This window comes from Eucyclogobius newberryi, unplaced genomic scaffold (assembly GCF_026437365.1).
Source record: "Eucyclogobius newberryi isolate DKJ021-1_F unplaced genomic scaffold, fEucNew1.0.hap1 SCAF_16, whole genome shotgun sequence".
NCBI classification, from domain to species: domain Eukaryota; kingdom Metazoa; phylum Chordata; class Actinopteri; order Gobiiformes; family Gobiidae; genus Eucyclogobius; species Eucyclogobius newberryi.
The window spans coordinates 28,356,097-28,375,313 of record NW_027315790.1 but is presented as its reverse complement, the minus strand read 5'-3'; the positions used below and the strand labels follow the sequence as shown (position 1 = coordinate 28,375,313).

Here is a 19,217-nt window from a genome sequence, read left to right as displayed (position 1 = left end):
AATCGTTTTCTGGACTGTAAAACACATGCAAACAGGCGTTTTATGACAAAGAAAGTGGCGCTATTACATCAAAATGGCAGAATGTAATAAATAATCTCAGATTTTAATCAACGGTATACTATATGTGTAAATATTCTCCATCTAGAAGCTTTAAGATGCCTCTTTTTAACCTGTACTTGGTTAAAAATACATAAAAAGACTTTCAATATGCAATAGACATAATCGTTTGACTAGTCGATTACAGTTGCTTTATTTGCAGGTCCTGAATGTTCTTGGCAGTTTATAAGAAAGACCATTTTAACTCTGGTTTAATCCTTAATATGTCTTTGTTTAATTCTAGATTTTATGATAATTAAGTTGGATTTAAACTGATTTGGCGCAAATTACCTCCTAAAACCAAACTGCATAGCATCTTACGTCAGGCACGCCACTTTTCTAAGCAATTAAATCTCCCGTTTTAAGATCAAAAGTCTATTTAACGGCTGAAATGTTTGACAATAGAGCTTTAATTGTGATGAATCCAACTTCCTGAATAGAGTTGAGAAAAGCCAGCGAGAAAGCAAAAGAAGATAAAAGGTAAAACGATCATAATCAGATGGTTTGTGGTTGTAGCGGACGGTTTGACTCGTTCTGGGACAGGACAGGAAATGACATCACGGCGTAGAAATGCTCTTTGAAGCCGCCCGATGTTGACAGAAGCGAAAGCAGTGAAAGCAGTGAAAGCAGTGAAAGACGTGAAAGGCGGGTCTGTGCGCCGGCGTCTGCGGCAGTAAAACAGCGAGCGGTGCATTCCTGACCCGGGCCCCGAACCACAACAACAATAAAGTCAAGTTCAATTCAAGACACTACTACTACTAATACTACTGTTACTACTACTACTGTTAGTGCTACTGCTACTACTAATACTACTGATACTGCTACTACTGTTACTTCTACTGCTACTACTACTGTTACTGCTAATACTACTACTGTTACTGCTAATACTACTACTGTTACTGCTAATGCTAATACTACTACCTGTTACTGCTAATACTACTAATACTACTGTTACTGCTAATACTGCTAATACTACTGTTACTACTACTACTGTTAGTGCTACTGCTACTACTAATACTACTGATACTACTACTGTTACTACTGTTACTGCTAATACTACTACTGTTACTGCTAATACTACTACTGTTACTACTACTACTGTTACTGCTAATACTACTACTGTTACTACTACTACTGTTACTACTACTACTGTTAGTGCTACTGCTACTACTAATACTACTGATACTACTACTGTTACTGCTAATACTACTACTGTTACTGCTAATACTACTACTACTGTTAGTGCTACTGTTACTACTGCTACTACTAATACTACTGCTACTACTGTTACTTCTACTGCTACTACTACTGTTGCTGCTAATACTACTACTGTTACTGCTAATACTACTACTGTTACTGCTAATACTACTACTGCTACTACTAATACTACTGCTACTACTGTTACTTCTACTGCTACTACTACTGTTACTGCTAATACTACTATTACTACTGTTACTGCTAATACTACTGTTACTACTGTTACTGCTAATACTACTACTGCTACTACTAATACTACTGCTACTGCTACTACTGTTACTTCTACTGCTACTACTACTGTTACTGCTAATACTACTGTTACTACTGTTACTGCTAATACTACTACAGTCACTGCTAATACTACTGTTACTTCCAATATTACTGTTACTGGTAATACTACTGTTACTGCTAATACTACTACTGTTACTGCTAATACTACTGTTACTGCCAATACTACTGTACTGGTAATACTACTGTTACTGCTAATACTACTGTACTGGTAATACTACTGTTACTGCTAATACTACTGTTACTGCCAATACTACTGTACTGGTAATACTACTGTTACTGCTAATACTACTGTTACTGCCAATACTACTGTACTGGTAATACTACTGTTACTGCTAATACTACTGTACTGGTAATACTACTGTTACTGCTAATACTACTACTACTAATTTTGTTTTAAACATTGGTAACACTTTATAAATGCTACACTTTAAACAGTCTTAATGAAGCTTGAACAAAGACTTAACCCAAACTAATTAAGTCTGAATCATTCGTAATAAACCCTTTTGTTCTTTATGAATGAAGTCTTTGTTCATGCTTTAGTCAGGCTGCTTAAGGTGCAGTTGTTGGAAAATGGTACTGAGAAATGATTACATCTCTAATAAAAAAACAAACAAATAAAACATTCCCTCATTGAGTGTTTGTGATTTTTGATTCCATTGACCTTTTGAAAATAAATTAAAATGATTTTCTACTTACATTTTCCTGAACATTAACAACACAGACTTTTAATCGTTACCACACTTTTACCGTCTGTGGGCCTCTCGCTCGAAGAGACACAAGACGATCTCACCGACTCACTGATTCATCGCCAGGCCGACCACCGCCACGACAAGTACTCAAACCCAAAGTAGCAAAAGAGCCATTTCAACGCCACATTTCTACGCCGCACACCAGCCTCCCGCGACGACGCGAGTCAGCGGATATCGGCCCCCGGAGCGGCTCTTACCTCACCGTCTGCAGAGGCGGTGAGCTCGACCCCCTCAGAGAGACCCGAGCGCGATCGATGACGCGCCAACGCAGCTGCGGCGCACGTTTTTTTTCACGTCTCGGTGAGAATCAGACTCATCGTTGGCTCCGTGTAAATGCTGGTCTGATCGGAGTCATGGGTGAGTCGGCGAAACACCTTTTTTCCCCAGTCACATTGATCGATCTCGTCGTTCGTCTTGGTTTTTGGTGCCAATTTCATCAACACAAACTTAATAATTACCATTGAACACATAAACTAGCTCAGTTACTTCCTCCAAAATGTGAAAAGTGCTCCAAACCACAGAAAAAAGACCCACGCTGACGATAAACTATGAGTGTGAACCTCCATCTCAGTTCAAATTCCATCACTCTTACTGTATAAGGTTGCTCGACAAGTCCTACGTTATGAATTATTCAAGGTCTTTAAACGACTAGAACACCTTGAGCTTCGTATTTCATAGTCCAATGAGTTCCAGAAGCCAGAAATGTGAATCATCTATCACAGCGACAAGACAACTCCGAAGAGCGAGAGAAACATTTTGACACGAGAGTCATCTTCTGTGAACGTTTGTGCGATTGTGCGACTGGGCCCAAACTCCACACAACAGAATCCTGAACGGCCCACCTTCAAGTCATTGGACAGAGGTGTTGTTCCCATGGCAACACTGGTACGGTGCATTACGGAAAGTTAGTGGAAAGGCGATTTGGGACAAGATAGTGAGTGTCTTGGCAACTAAAGTCATAAAAAAAGGGTGCTTTGCTTTTGGCGCAGTGGAAAACGCCAACAACACTGTTACTTTTTATCTAGACATTTTCATACATTTTCATTTTAGTAATTGTTTTCATCTGATGGCATTTTGTTGTTAAAGAATACAACTTCCAAACTAGAGTTGATAATTTCCCAACACTGCATTGAAAATGAATTGGCATGAGTGGACAAAGGGAGATATAAAATGTCCATCTTACCTTAAACTCGTGCAGTTGCTGTTTGATGGTGTCCACTTCTGTCCCCACCACGGCCTGAGCGTGCAGCCCCTCCTCCGCTCGTCCCAGCATGCTTTGCAGCTCCGACACCAGGCGGTAAAAGTCCCGGACCCGTTCGGAAGCGTCCTCGATCTGGTTCAACCGCACCTGGCCACGTTCACTCAGCTGCAAAAGATGAGCTTTTAGGATTTACTACAAACGTTTTTTCTGAACAAATTATTTATGGAAAAACAAACTTTTTATGTCATTTTACAGTAAGGCGGCTACAACTTTTATTGCTACAACTTCAACTTCTGCGACTTCCGCGACTCCAACAATTTCTACGAGTTCCGCGACTTCTACGACTGCTACAACTTCTGCGACTCCTACGATTTCTACGACTGCTATGACTTCTGCGAGTGCTACGACTTCTGCGAATGCTACGACTCCTACGACTGCTTCGACTTCAACGACTCCCACAATTTCTACGACTGCTACGACTTCTGCGAGTCTTAAGACTTCTGCGACTTCTGCGAGTGCTACGACTCAGCGTTGCCGGGACTTATTGTCACATTAAAAATCAAACAAACCCGGGGCCCTATGTAAAAAGAGCCCCCCCTAGTGCTATTTCTGTAGTCACATCATCACAGAGATGGAAAAACAAAATGCGAGTCAGGCCCAATCTGAGAAATGTGATTCATATTCCCTGTGAAAAGATAAAGCCCAGTCTCACTGAAACTAGTCTGAAACTTGCTGTGCTAAATGTCAGATCCTTATGTAACAAATCTCTCTTAATTAATAATTTTATTTCTTCTTATAATCTTGATTTTATGTTTTTAAATGAAACATGGCTTGACAAAAACACAGGAAATGTAGTTCTGATAGAATCTGCTCCACCCAACTTTAAGTTTGAATCTGAAACACGAGAAAACAAAAAAGGGGGTGGAGTCTGTGCTGTCTTTAGAGATGAAATAATTACCCGCAGGTTGTCTTTTGGGGTGTTTTCATCATTTGAGTATGTATCCTTTAAAATGGAGCTAAAACGGTCTCCATCCATTCTCTTCATTGTTTTATACAAGCCTCCCCAGCACTGCCAAAGTTTTATTGATGATTTTACTGAGATGCTTTCAGTCATATGCACAGACTTGGATGGTTTGGTCATTACAGGTGATATCAATGTGCATGTTGATAATATTTGTGACAGAAACGCTAAAGAGCTTGATGCTGTCCTTGAAACCTTCAGTCTTACTCAGCATGTGAGAGGCCCCACCCACAGCAAAGGACACACTCTAGATCTCATAATTACAAAGGGGGTAAATATTTCAAATGTTAATGTGATCGATGTTGCTCTGTCTGATCATTTCTGTGTCTTCTTTGACCTGTCTGTTTCTCCCCAACCTCCGGTTGGTCCTGCAGTTGTTCAGAGGAGACACATAAGTGATGGCACAGGTGCACTGTTTATGGAAATGATAAACTTTGAAAATGTCTCATGTTCTAATGTAAATGATTTGTTGAACTCTGTTACATCTAGTGTTTTGAATGTTCTGGACACCATCGCCCCTATAAAGGCTAAAATGGTTAAAAATAAGCAGAAGGCGCCGTGGAGAAATGATGATTCGGTCAGGGCACAGAAAAGGGAGTGCCGCAGGGCCGAACGGAAATGGCGCAAGTCAAAGCTCCAGGTTCAAAAAGAGATTTACAAAGAAAAGCTGAATATGTACAACCTAATCTTATGTAGAACTAGGGAAAGATATTTTTCTGAAATAATTGGAAGCTGCAGTAACAACTCGCGTGTCCTGTTTGCCACAGTAAACAGATTAACAAACCCTCCAGCTCAGCTGCCGTTAGAACTCATTTCCACATCCAAGTGTAATGAGTTTGCATTATTCTTTAATGACAAAGTTCAGGGCATTAAAAATGCTATAAATCCCACAATGCAAAAAATTACCCTAAAACCACCAAGACACTTAGAGCTGACTCACTTTGCACCAGTAACTGACAAAACTGTCCATGAGATCATCACCAGTCTGAGTTCATCTACATGCTGCCTTGATGTGTTACCCACCAAATTTCTAAAGTCTGTGCTGAACAGTTTGTTAGCACCATTCACTCACATAGTTAACATGTCGCTTCAATCTGGAACATTCCCAATGTCTTTGAAAACTGCGGTCATAAAGCCTCTCCTAAAGAAGAGCAGTCTTGATGCCGCAGTACTGAGTCATTACCGGCCCATCTCTAATCTGCCATTTTGGGGCAAAGTCCTTGAAAAGGTTGCTTACCAACAGCTCACAGATTTCCTCTTAATAAACAACTCATTTGATGTTTTTCAGTCAGGTTTTAGACCTCATCACAGCACTGAGACTGCTCTTGTCAAGGTGACAAATGACATCCGCCTGAACACTGACACGGGCAAAGCCTCAGTCTTAATTCTGTTAGATCTGAGTGCTGCTTTTGACACTGTCGATCATGGGATCCTCTTACAGAGACTAGAGGACTGGGTAGGCATCACTGGCACTGCCCTAAACTGGTTAAGGTCCTATCTGGAAGACAGGAAGTACTTTGTTGAAATTGGTAGCTGTGTCTCAGATCACATGACCCTGACCTGTGGAGTGCCCCAAGGGTCAGTCCTGGGTCCCCTTCTGTTCAACCTCTACATGCTGCCGTTGGGTCAGTTGATACGCAGTGAAAATGTGTCCTATCACAATTATGCAGACGACACTCAGATCTATGTTTCACTATCGGCAGGTGACTATGGACCAGTAGATTCACTCTGTCACTGCATCCAACAGATCAGTGTGTGGATGCAAAACAACTTTCTCCAGCTGAACTCAGACAAGACTGAAATAATCGTTTTTGGCCCACAGAAACAAAGAGAAAGTGTTAGCGGTCACCTCCAGAGTCTCGCTCTAAAACCTACAAACCAAATTAGAAATCTGGGGGTAATAATGGACTCAGACTTGAACTTTAATTGCCACGTCAAATCAATAACATCAGCAGCTTTTTACCATCTAAAAAACATTGCCAAAATCAAAAATATAGTGTCAAAACCAGATTTAGAGAGACTTATCCACGCGTTTGTCTCCAGTAGATTAGACTACTGTAACGGCCTTTTCACTGGTCTCTCCAAACGAGCTGTAAAACAGCTGCAGTACATCCAGAACGCTGCTGCTCGGGTCCTGACCAGAACCAGGAAGTATGATCACATTAGTCCTGTTCTCAGGTCTCTGCACTGGCTCCCTGTGGCTCAGAGAAGACACTTTAAAGCAGCTCTGCTTGTGTACAAGTCTCTCCATGACCTAGCACCAAAGTACATCTTGGATATGTTAGTGCCATATGAACCATCTCGGACTCTGAGGACCTCAGGGACCGGCCTCCTGCTGGTGCCCAGAGTCAGGACAAAACATGGGGAATCTGCGTTTCAGTTTTATGCAGCTAAAATCTGGAACAGTCTTCCTGAAGATGTGAGACAGGCTTCTACTCTGACAATGTTCAAATCTAAGCTAAAAACAGTTTTGTTTAGCTGCGCATATGACTGAAAGGCTTTTTTCTTTGCACTCTTCTCTTTTGTTTGTGATTTTATTAGTTTAGAAAATTAGTTGGATTGATAATTTTTAATTTAGTTAATTTTATTGTAGTTAATTTTTATCTTGGCACTCTTCTCTTTTGTCTGTGATTTTATTAGTTTAGAAAATCAGTTGGATTGATAATTTTTAATTTAGTTAATTTTATTGTATTTCTGTAATTTCTTTGTGATTTGAATGCATTTTTCCTGCTGTGTGAAGCACTTTGAATTGCCTTGTGTATGAAATGTGCTCTACAAATAAACTTGCCTTGCCTTGCCTTGCCTACGACTCCTACGACTGCTTCGACTTCTACGACTCCCACAATTTCTACGACTGCTACGACTTCTGCGAGTCTTACGACTTCTGCGACTTCTGCGAGTGCTACGACTCCTACGACTGCTTCGACTTCTACGACTGCTATGACTGCTACGACTTCTGCAACTGCTACGACTTACGCGACTCCTACGAATTCTGCGTCTTCAGCGACTGCTACAACTGCTACAACTTCCGTGACTTCTACGACTTCTGTGACCTCTACGACATCTACGACTGCTGTGACTTCTACGACTGCTGTGACTTCTACGACTGCTGTGACATGTGACATCTACGACTGCTGTGACATGTGACATCTACAACTGCTGTGACATCTACGACTGCTGCGACTTCTACGACTGCTGCGACATCTACGACTGCTGCGACATCTACGACTGCTGCGACATCTACGACTGCTGCGACATCTACGACTGCTGCGACATCTACGACTGCTGTGACTTCTACGACTGCTGCGACTTCTACGACTGCTGCGACTTCTACGACTGCTGCGACATCTACGACTGCTGCGACATCTACGACTGCTGCGACATCTACGACTGCTGCGACATCTACGACTGCTGCGACATCTACGACTGCTGCGACATCTACGACTGCTGCGACATCTACGACTGCTGCGACATCTACGACTGCTGCGACATCTACGACTGCTGCGACTTCTACGACTGCTGCGACTTCTACGACTGCTGCGACTTCTACGACTGCTGCGACATCTACGACTGCTGCGACATCTACGACTGCTGCGACATCTACGACTGCTGCGACTTCTACGACTGCTGCGACTTCTACGACTGCTGCGACTTCTACGACTGCTGCGACATCTACGACTGCTGTGACATCTACGACTGCTGCGACTGCTGCGACTTCTACGACTGCTGCGACTTCTACGACTGCTGTGACTTCTACGACTGCTGCGACTTCTACGACTGCTGCGACATCTACGACTGCTGCGACATCTACGACTGCTGCGACTTCTACGACTGCTGCGACATCTACGACTGCTGCGACTGCTGCGACTTCTACGACTGCTGCGACTTCTACGACTGCTGCGACTTCTACGACTGCTGCGACTTCTACGACTGCTGCGACTTCTACGACTGCTGAGACTTCTACGACTGCTGCGACATCTACGACTGCTGCGACATCTACGACTGCTGCGACATCTACGACTGCTGTGACATCTACGACTGCTGTGACATCTACGACTGCTGCGACTTCTACGACTGCTGCGACATCTACGACTGCTGTGACATCTACGACTGCTGCGACTTCTACAACTGCTGCGACTTCTACGACTGCTGTGACATCTACGACTGCTGTGACTTCTACGACTGCTGTGACATCTACGACTGCTGCGACTTCTACGACTGCTGCGACATCTACGACTGCTGCGACTTCTACGACTGCTGCGATTTCTACGACTGCTGTGACATCTACGAATGCTGTGACATCTACGACTGCTGTGACTTCTACGACTGCTGTGACATCTACGACTGCTGCGACTTCTACGACTGCTGCGACTTCTACGACTGCTGCGACTTCTACGACTGCTGCGAATTCTACGACTGCTGCGACATCTACGACTGCTGCGACATCTACGACTGCTGCGACATCTACGACATCTATGACTGCTGCGACTTCTACGACTACTGCGACATCTACGACTGCTGCGACTTCTACGACTGCTGTGACATCTACGACTGCTGTGACATCTACGACTGCTGTGACATCTACGACTGCTGCGACTTCTACGACTGCTGTGACTTCTACGACTGCTGTGACATCTACGACTGCTGTGACATCTACGACTGCTGTGACTTCTACAACTGCTGTGACTTCTACGACTGCTGTGACATCTACGACTGCTGTGACTTCTACAACTGCTGTGACATCTACGACTGCTGTGACATCTACGACTGCTGTGACATCTACGACTGCTGTGACATCTACGACTGCTGTGACTTCTACGACTGCTGTGACTTCTACGACTGCTGTGACATCTATGACTGCTGCGACTTCTACGACTGCTGCGACTTCTACGACTGCTGCGACATCTACGACATCTACGACTGCTGCGACTTCTACGACTGCTGCGACTTCTACGACTGCTGCGACATCTACGACTGCTGCGACTTCTACGACTGCTGCGACATCTACGACTGCTGCGACTTCTACGACTGCTGCGACTTCTACGACTGCTGTGACTTCTACGACTGCTGCGACTTCTAAGACCTCTACGACTGCCATGACTTCTACATGAGTTAACAAAAGCAGAATCCTCAGCTCCTCCCACTCACCTTGCCGGCCTGTCGACTCAGCGCCTCGGTCTCTCTCCTCAGAGTGAGCAGGTCCGGAGACGAGCCCTCTCGGCGGAGCATGTTGGAACAGTCCGCCGCGTGGCCCTCCAGCTCGGACCTCAGAGTGCTCAAACGGGACAGGAACCCTCTGAGGGCGTCGGCCTGGGAGGCGAGTGAGTCCGCGTCCCTCCCCACGGGGCTCAGCGAGTCCAGCTCATCGTCCAGATCCGCCAAACGAGAGAAAACGTCCCGGACATGAGACTGCACCTCACCGACGCCCTGGAGACGAGACTCCAGGGACGAGCAGCATGTCTCGATCTGAAGAGGAGACGGGACGGTTAGGAGAAGGCCTCTCTACAGCCAAGAACTTTAGATTTAAAATGACCTCAAAAAGAGAGAAACTTCTAGAGTAATCTCCCAAACAAGGTTATAAAGAAATATTTCTGGTCACATATTTTGAGTGATATTTGTGGCTGTAAATGTCTTGTTTTTTTAGGTTAATTTGATCAAATTCTTGAGGCTTGAGGCTCTTGAGGCCTCTGATAATGCAAAAGATATTAATTTCTGTTATTAATATCACACTCATTCTATTTATGTTACATTTTTTCTTTGTTTATTACAGTAGCTTAGTAAGAGTTATATTTAATATTTGATATATTTGAGAATATTCCCTTGAGAATGAAGTTTATCTCTAGTTTCAAAATTCCTAAATCAGGGGCAAATAATTCCCTAGATGATAAAATAGATGCGACTGTTGCGACATAATGTATTTTAAAGATATTCCAGTCAATTACAGTTTTAATTACACATAATATATTAAAGAAACGTTTGTTCATGTTTTAAAGAGCAATAAATCATAATCTTTGCCGTTCCCTGTAACAATGCTAAAGATGTACAAACACAAACAGAAAACAAACGCCTTTTACACTATTTGCACAACATTGTCCCTATTTGGAGTAAAAAAATCTCTATTAAACAAACTAAACTAGAATTCAAAACCCCCCTATCGCGTGGGTTTACATTTCAGCCTCTGACAAAGCGCCGCACGACCACGATGACCATATAAGACGACCGCGAGCCCAAGATCCAACCGTCCCGACCAGCCGCGGGGCCGTCCTGGTTCATCTCAGCGCCGGGCCACTTAACACCGAGCACCTCCGTATACGCGCAGGCAGAAAGAACCCACACCTTCCGACTATAAATAGGACGCCCGCTCGCGCATCGCTTCACTCACAGGCTCATAAATCAGACGCTCTCGAGGCACCGCCGCTGCCTCTGCGCGGGACGTTTCAATCTGGGGGTCCGCGTGGAGTTTGTGTCCAGAGTCGTTTTCCTTGGCAGTGGTTTTGCTTGAAGGGGAAATGTTCGGGACGGTGTTGAAAGCTGCGGCCGCGCTACAAAGACGCACAAATAAACCGCGTTCTTTTGCGTTTTACGAGGCGTTGAAAGAGCTGAAGTATTTGGGCAAATACACCTAATTCATACATCAACAGGCTGGTCGTGAAAGGTTTTTCTTGTATTGACGTTTGGAAAAGGTGCACGCTACTTTAATTATGCAATACTTTCACTGTAATACAACTGCGTTTGCGTGTCGTGGATGAGGTACAAATTACACACAAAAAAGTGAACGGAAACTGCAAAAAAATATGAATAAAGGGCAAAATATGTACGAATAACTTTTTTAACTAATGTTACTCAAGTAGAAGTAAGAAAGTAGAGTAGAGTAAAAAAAGAGTAAAACAAAGTATTTGTGGAAACTATAACTTGAGCACTGATTAACAATTACATGTATTATGATGTATTATTTATGATTTATTATCACGATATATTTTATGAACTCAGACAAAATCTGGTATTCTGAGAGTTAAAGTGAGAGTTTGAAGCATTTCATGTTTTGTCACTCACAGTGGGAAGAGTAATAGGAGTATTGCTACTTCAAACTAAATATTGTACGAGTAATGGTACAATCTCTTCAAAACATGACTCAAGTAAATGTACTTCCCACCTCTAAATATGATTAATATTTGCTTCTTTTTGAAAGCTTTGTTAATCATATACACACAATTTACATTTTTCATACCTATAAAACCACAATTTAGCTTTTATCTTGTCCTGACAGTATATTTTCCACCTCCAAAACATAAATACAAAGATAAAAGGATATTAAATATGTGTGCAAACTACTTTTGGACTCCAAAGCCAGAGAAAATCTACCATAAACATGATTTAATGGGATTCCAGGACTTCACCTTGTCAGTAACTCCTTCAAACTCCTCCTCTGTGTCTTTGGCCTGTTTCTGCAGCCGGTCCGCGCCCTCAGTGCTGCCCCCCAGTGTCTGCGGGGCGTCCTGCACCAGCCCCTTGGCCAGGTCCTTGAGGTAAACCACCTGCGGCTGGAGCGACCTCAGATTGTCCTGCTGGCTGCGCAGTCGGTCCAGGCTCTTAGCGCTGCACGCCTAACGGGAGCGGACAGTATGATTAGCAGCGTTTATATCCAGCATTAATCACCTCTGACGCCTATTTTAACACAATAAAACGATTACAAACAGTTCTGACAGTAGTTAAGCTGTAGAGGATTAAAGGATGTTCAAAAATAATGACAATATTTTCAAATGTCTATGTAAATCTGAACTATATCTAATAATAGTGTATTTATTTACTTTATTTACTACTTTACTTCACGTGCACAGCAAAAACAAATTATTATCAGAGTTTTGGACCTTTAAAATGATTCAAATCTCATGCTTGCCGTCCTTATAACTCCAAAATTATGACAATAATCTGATTTGAAGTGTGCATGTAACCGTGGTTTGTGTTTCTATCAAAACTTAACGTGCCTGTGCCCAACATATGTACAGTTTTGTCTTTCCTCAGGAGAGATTCTCGTGAAAGCAGCTCTTCAAAATAATACCGCTGTGTTCTGTCTGCATTTAAGTATAAAGCGTTTAATCGATCCGGGAAGCAGGAAGTGCTGGACCGTTGTGAAAAGCACTTATAAACTCATCACGGTGAAAAATTAAGAAGAAGTTTGGACTGATGCAATGTAAAAATGAACTAGTTTTGTTTCTAATATTGTATAAATCTGCACCTTTAACAAAACCCGATATAAACGTGAAACTGTAATAAACGTATATTTAGACACATGACTCAAAGGTTCTGATTCGTACATAATAACGGTTCTTGCGGATCGTCATGGTCATGTAAAGACTCGTTTTTGTTGCGCTCGCTTTACCTGTGGTCCCAGCGCCTCCTGGACTTCGATCTGGTGTTTGGCCGCCTCCAGCCGGCGCTCCACGGCCGCCCGGCCCTCCTCGAACTCCCGGAGGCGCCCGGACAGCTCCTCCAGGTGGGACGCCCGGTCGTGGACGCTCTCGGCCAAGCGGTCCACTCTGCGGTTCAGCTGGGCCTTCTCGTCTCGGACCTAAAAGGAGCAAATTTAGTCTCTTTAATCACCTTTGTAAGCGCTGGAAAACGAATGTGGCGAGTGGTTCGTACGCGACTGCAGCTAACGATTAATGTAGCGATTATTCCATCGATTAATCGGCTTGCCAAATGTCCATGAATATGAGATTTTGTACAAAAGTAAAACACAACATTTTGATATTTCCTGCTCTGTCTCGAGACTTAAACGCTCCTCTCAGCACGTGACATGTTTCTAAGTCTGCGTCTAGCTCAGCAAACGATTATTCAAGTACTAAATTAGAGCTAAACAGCTTTGGAAAACGATCTAATTGCGTATTTTCTGAACACGTTATGACTTTTATGTGTTTTAAGACTAGGGTTTGGTTCAAAGTTCAAATTGTCATCACATTTGAGGTAAGCTGAACTGCTGAACATAACAAGAACATGAGAGCATTTCAGAGCAGGTGTAGATGTCTGAACTACAGGCTGAGCAGGAGTATTCAAAGTATTATTACTATTATGTTGTTGGTTTCAGAGGAAATAATGCTTCCAATTGCACCATTCAAACTGCGATTTCAATACATCTTGCAGCACGAGTCACAATCTCCAAATGTGGTTGCAACAAATGGAAATGCAGATGAAAGTAACTCTAAATAAAATGAACTAGACAAGCACTAAACAAACTGTAAACTGAGCAGAAAGAGTGGAAAGCCCAATCCTCAGACGGGACAGAAACACGTCCAGCCCTTCTAATATCACGCTCAGGACCCTCCGCGCATGGGGCCGTACCTCCTCGTCGCCGATGCAGCACTGCTCCAGCAGCCGGTCGGCCGCCGTGTTGAAGGCCTCCAGATGCGGCTGGCGTCGCTCCAGCTCCAGCCCGAGCGCTCGGGCCTTCTGCAGACACTCGTCCAGGGCGGCGGGCTCGAGCGACGGCTGGATCTCTCCGTCCCGCTCCTCGCCGTCCGACAGCCACGGCGCCAGCTCGGACTTGTGCCGGTGGTACTCTTCGGCCTTGGCCAGCGTGCTCTTCAGTCTGCCCTCCCGCTCGGCGATGTTCTCGTTCAGCGCCTCCCAGTCCCGCTTCAAGCCGCCGAGCTGGCACTGCAGCGCCGCCCGCTCGTCGCCTCCGGGCGGGAGCGTTGCCAGGAGCGACGCGCCCTCGGCCTGGAGCAGCTCGTAGGAGCCGCGCTGGCTGGCAATGCCTCGCTGCAGCTCCTCCGTTTCCGACAGCAGGGAGCGGACGGCCTCGGGTCGGCACGGCAACGCCACGCCGGACGCCTCTTTGAGATGGGCCTTTTTGTCCAGCCACGATCGGAGCGCCTCGAACATCTGCTGGAACTGTTGTGTGGAGGAAAGAGCCGCCTGCAGCTGGGACAGGCCGTCAGCTGGAGGAGAGACGGGACGAGAGTTTATTACATGTCGTTTTGTGATGTCGTGTGTTTAGATAATGGAACAAAGATGTGTTGGTGCTTCAAGATAAGAGATCGTTTGTATAATGATTTGTATTTATAATGTGAAAGACAAGACGAGATTTTAAACAACTAAAACAAAACAAATACCACCGACTGACTCAAACATCACTATAGTGGCTTTTCTACTACTTTTTTTTTACTTTTCTACTTTTACTTCTTCTCATAATTGTCACCAGTTTGTTGTGTGTTTGTCCTCAGTGCATCAGACTATTTGAAGTCATAAATGAGATTAAAGATGGAAATAGAAGAGCAAATCAGGCTAAAAAGTACATGTTTACACAATCCTGCACCTATAGTTTTACATCCCAGAGAAATAAATATATATACGTGAACTTCCCGATAACGTAACATAAACTTTGGCCTTTGCTGTTGTATTCAAATCTTAACAACTGTATGAACTAATCTGTCATCGTCCACAGCAGTGAGACAAATATCGACGTGGACCCGACATATTGGACCGTCCCACACCAGAATGACGTGCGTTATGATCCCAGTGACTCTTCCACTCACCGGCGCGCTCCTCCAGGCTCCTCAGGGGCCCGCTCACGCTGTCCAGGCGCTTCTTCAGCTCCTCCTTCAGGTACGGCTCCTCCACGATGGCGCTGAGCTCGTGGCACAGCCGCTCGGCCTCGGCCAAGTCGCCGCGGTGACGCTCCAGCTCCGAGCGGATCTCCCCGGTCTCCTGCAGCCGCTGCTTTAGGGCCTCGGGCTGAGCGCTCAGAGAGGCCTGTGAGTCCAGACGCTCCCCCAGGGCCGAGACGCTGGAGGACAGACCCCGCAGCAAGTCCTGCACAGACCATTCTGGGTATTTACTCAGGACAAAAAGGAATATCTATAGATTATTGAAGAGTTTAAGAGATAAAGATGGTCAGATATGATGTAAATCCAACAGAAATGTGTTTTTAAACGCATCAGCTGAGAGTTATTTATCAGACAAATGTGAAATGTCTTTAAAATTATTCATTCAATACAATTCAAATTATAACACTGCTAAATAAAGGATTTTTAAACACATTCTTTTCTCCAGCTGTCACATTAGTTTTATGTTTATTTAAATGTTTTAGTTACTTATACTATAATCAAATTTGGAGCCCATTTCAAAGCCCTTTCATCCGAAGTACTCAAAATATATTCATTAAATATATCAATAAATTAAATCCTCAAATATTTCAAACGTTCACCACATTTTGCCATTGGACAGTTTTATTCCATCCCTTTATAAACTTTAAAAAAGACACTTAAATAAGCAGTAAAAGCCGCTTTACGAGGCTTTACTTCCATCCATCATTTATCACAGCCTTTTATTAGAAATCCTCTATAAAGTGCTTAGCTCATGTTTTCCATAAATACATTTTACAGCCCATTACTTGATTAAAAGTGATTAAAATAAGTCGTTTCTCAGACCTGGTATGTCTGGCTGGTTCCTTGGGCCTGGTCAATGTGGCTCGCCCTCTGCGTGAGCCGGCTCGTGAGTCCGTCCCACTGCCGCGTGACGGACCCCAGCTCGGCCTTCACCTCGTCCAGGTCCGAGGGCTCCTGAGCGGGATCGGACTGGGACAGGATGCCCTCGGCCGCCTGGGTCAGCTGATCGAATTGCGGCCGGCGCGTCTCGAACTCGCGCAACATGAACTGAACAGAAGACGTTAGAAAGTGTTCAAAAAGTGACGTGAAGATGAAGTAATACGATAATAAAAGTAACACATCTCGCCTAAAGATTTAACAGTTTTGAAGTTTGATCTGACACTTTAACCTTTTTTATTCTTTTAACTTGCTCATTTCACAGAATCAAAATGTCTCTTGATCCATTCTATGTGTTGTTGTTTTTTCTTGTTTTTTTTCTAGTTGTTTCTGTTTTTTCTTGGGTTTTTTTTCTTGTTTTTTTCTAGTTGTTTCTTGTTTTTTCTTGTTTTTTTTTTCTTGTTTTTTTCAAGTTATTTCTTGTTTTTTTTCTTGTTTTTTTCTTGTTTTTTCCCAGGTTTTTTTCTTGTTTTTTTCTAGTTGTTTCTTTTTTTTCTTGTTTTTTTTCTAGTTGTTTCTGTTTTTTCTAGTTTTTTTCTAGTTGTTTCTGTTTTTTCTTGGTTTTTTTCTAGTTGTTTCTTGTTTTTTCTTGTTTTTTTTAGTTGTTTCTTGTTTTTTTTTCTTGTTTTTTTTTCTTGTTTTTTCCCAGGTTTTTTTCTTGTTTTTTTCTAGTTGTTTCTTGTTTTTTTTTTCTTGTTTTTTTCAAGTTGTTTCTTGTTTTTTTTTCTTGTTTTTTTCTTGTTTTTTCCCAGGTTTTTTTCTTGTTTTTTTCTAGTTGTTTCTTTTTTTTCTTGTTTTTTTCTAGTTGTTTCTTGGGTTATTTTCTTGTTTTTTTTCTAGTTGTTTCTGTTTTTTCTTGTTTTTTTTTTCTTGGTTTTTTTCTAGTTGTTTCTTGTTTTTTCTTGTTTTTTTTTCTTGTTTTTTTCTAGTTGTTTCTTGTTTTTTTTTTTCTCGTTTTTTTTTCTTGTTTTTTCCCAGGTTTTTTTCTTGTTTTTTTCTAGTTGTTTCTTTTTTTTCTTGTTTTTCCCCAGGTTTTTTTTCTTGTTTTTTTCTAGTTGTTTCTTGTTTTTTCCCAGGTTTTTTTCTTGTTTTTTTCTAGTTGTTTCTTTTTTTTCTTGTTTTTTTCTAGTTGTTTCTGTTTTTTCTAGTTTTTTTCTAGTTGTTTCTGTTTTTTCTTGGTTTTTTTCTAGTTGTTTCTTGTTTTTTCTTGTTTTTTTTTAGTTGTTTCTTGTTTTTTTTTCTTGTTTTTTCCCAGGTTTTTTTCTTGTTTTTTTCTAGTTGTTTCTTGTTTTTTTTTTTCTTGTTTTTTTCAAGTTGTTTCTTGTTTTTTTTTCTTGTTTTTTTCTTGTTTTTTCCCAGGTTTTTTTCTTGTTTTTTTCTAGTTGTTTCTTTTTTTTCTTGTTTTTTTCTAGTTGTTTCTTGGGTTATTTTCTTGTTTTTTTTCTAGTTGTTTCTGTTTTTTCTTGGTTTTTTTTTCTTGGTTTTTTTCTAGTTGTTTCTTGTTTTTTCTTGGTTTTTTTTCTTGTTTTTTTCTAGTTGTTTCTTGTTTTTTCTTGTTTTTTTCTAGTTGTTTCTTGTTTTTTTTTTTCTCGTTTTTTTTTCTTGTTTTTTCCCAGGTTTTTTTCTTGTTTTTTTCTAGTTGTTTCTTTTTTTTCTTGTTTTTCCCCAGTTTTTTTTCTTGTTTTTTTCTAGTTGTTTCTTGTTTTTTCCCAGGTTTTTTCCTTGTTTTTTTCTAGTTGTTTCTTGTTTTTTCTTGGGTTTTTTTCTTGTTTATTCTTGGGTTTTTTTCTTGTTTATTCTTGTTTTTTCTTGTTTTACTGTGCACTCTGAACTTTTGTCACGTATTTTTGAAACTACAAATGACAAATGAATCAAACTAAAACTATACATAAATCATTGCATAAATGTTAGAAATAGTTTTTTTTGGTCTTGTATTTGGGTTTCAGCTTCCTGTTGATCACTTTTTCCTACTTAAAAATAGATAAAATATGTATATTTTCTTGTTTTAAATTGTTAATCACTGCGTACACCTTCCTAAAATCTAAATAAAATAACAAAATAAATAAAGTTGAGTCAGACCCATGTGTGGACAATAAAGGAATATCTTATCTTAAACAAACACAAATGTTACACAGTGCACATTTAAAGCTATACACACACACATTTGCACAGTTACGTCGCTTCAAACCTGTTTTAGAACTTAATCTTTAAAGACTTTTGTGCTTTCTGAGGCCCAAAAGGAGACGACTTGGCTCTAAATCCAGAGCCAGTTGTGTTTTTGAAGAGTGTACACTGTTAAAACGTGGTCAGAAGCTCGAGATCGTCCTCCTCGTGGCGTAACCCGCGCCCTTTAACTGCACGCGCTCGCTTTCCTGCTCGGACCGACCTGCACTTGCTGCTTCTGCGTGGTCAGCATGTTGGGGTCGATGCTCAGAGGCCCCAGGACGCTCATCATCAGCTCCTTCTCCCGGAGCCACGGCGCCAGCTGATTGGCCGCCGAGGAGAAGGCGCCCAGCCGGTCGGCGCACGTCTCCAGCTCCTTCTGCCTCTGCGCCGCCGTCTGATTGGTCGCCTGCCAGCGCGTGTCTGCGGGGGGGAAAGGTCAATTTAGACAGTCGCGTCACACGTTTAACGGCAAATAACGGGAGTTTCAAAGAGCAACAAAGCGAACTAAAACGGTTATTTTCACTGAACATGGAGACGTTTTAAATACCGTATTTCCAGGACTATAAGTCGCACCTTTTTTCATAGTTTTGGCTTTATACTTATATTTATACTTATATACTTATACTCCGGAGCGACTTATATATGTTTTTGTCTTCTCTATTATGCATTTTTTGGCTGGTGCGACTTATATTCCGGTGCCACTTATAGTCCGAAAAATACGGTACATTATCAGACAAATAAATGTTGAAATATGGTGACGGAAACACTTCTAGATAAAGAATATTTACAGATAAAGTGCATAATTGGAAAAAGGGAATGAATGACACAATCTGCGCCGATAAATCACGGACTGGACGGACATTTTAACGGGCGTCGTCGCGGTCGGACTCAAT

At 42.2% G+C, this 19,217-nt stretch overlaps 1 protein-coding gene across 1 annotated transcript in view; it reads right to left on the bottom strand.

Moving 5' to 3' along the window:
* Positions 1-19,217, bottom strand: part of LOC140362145 (microtubule-actin cross-linking factor 1-like) — a 329,939-nt gene that overhangs the window by 80,931 nt on the left and 229,791 nt on the right. Inside the window, exons 57-64 of the mRNA XM_072448200.1 lie at positions 18,545-18,744; positions 16,045-16,269; positions 15,151-15,427; positions 13,955-14,553; positions 12,996-13,184; positions 12,013-12,219; positions 9,764-10,081; positions 3,577-3,759 (exon numbers count right to left, since the gene is read on the bottom strand). Of these exons, the coding sequence (XP_072304301.1) occupies positions 3,577-3,759; positions 9,764-10,081; positions 12,013-12,219; positions 12,996-13,184; positions 13,955-14,553; positions 15,151-15,427; positions 16,045-16,269; positions 18,545-18,744 (2,198 nt within the window). The remainder of the gene's footprint in view (positions 1-3,576; positions 3,760-9,763; positions 10,082-12,012; positions 12,220-12,995; positions 13,185-13,954; positions 14,554-15,150; positions 15,428-16,044; positions 16,270-18,544; positions 18,745-19,217) is intronic.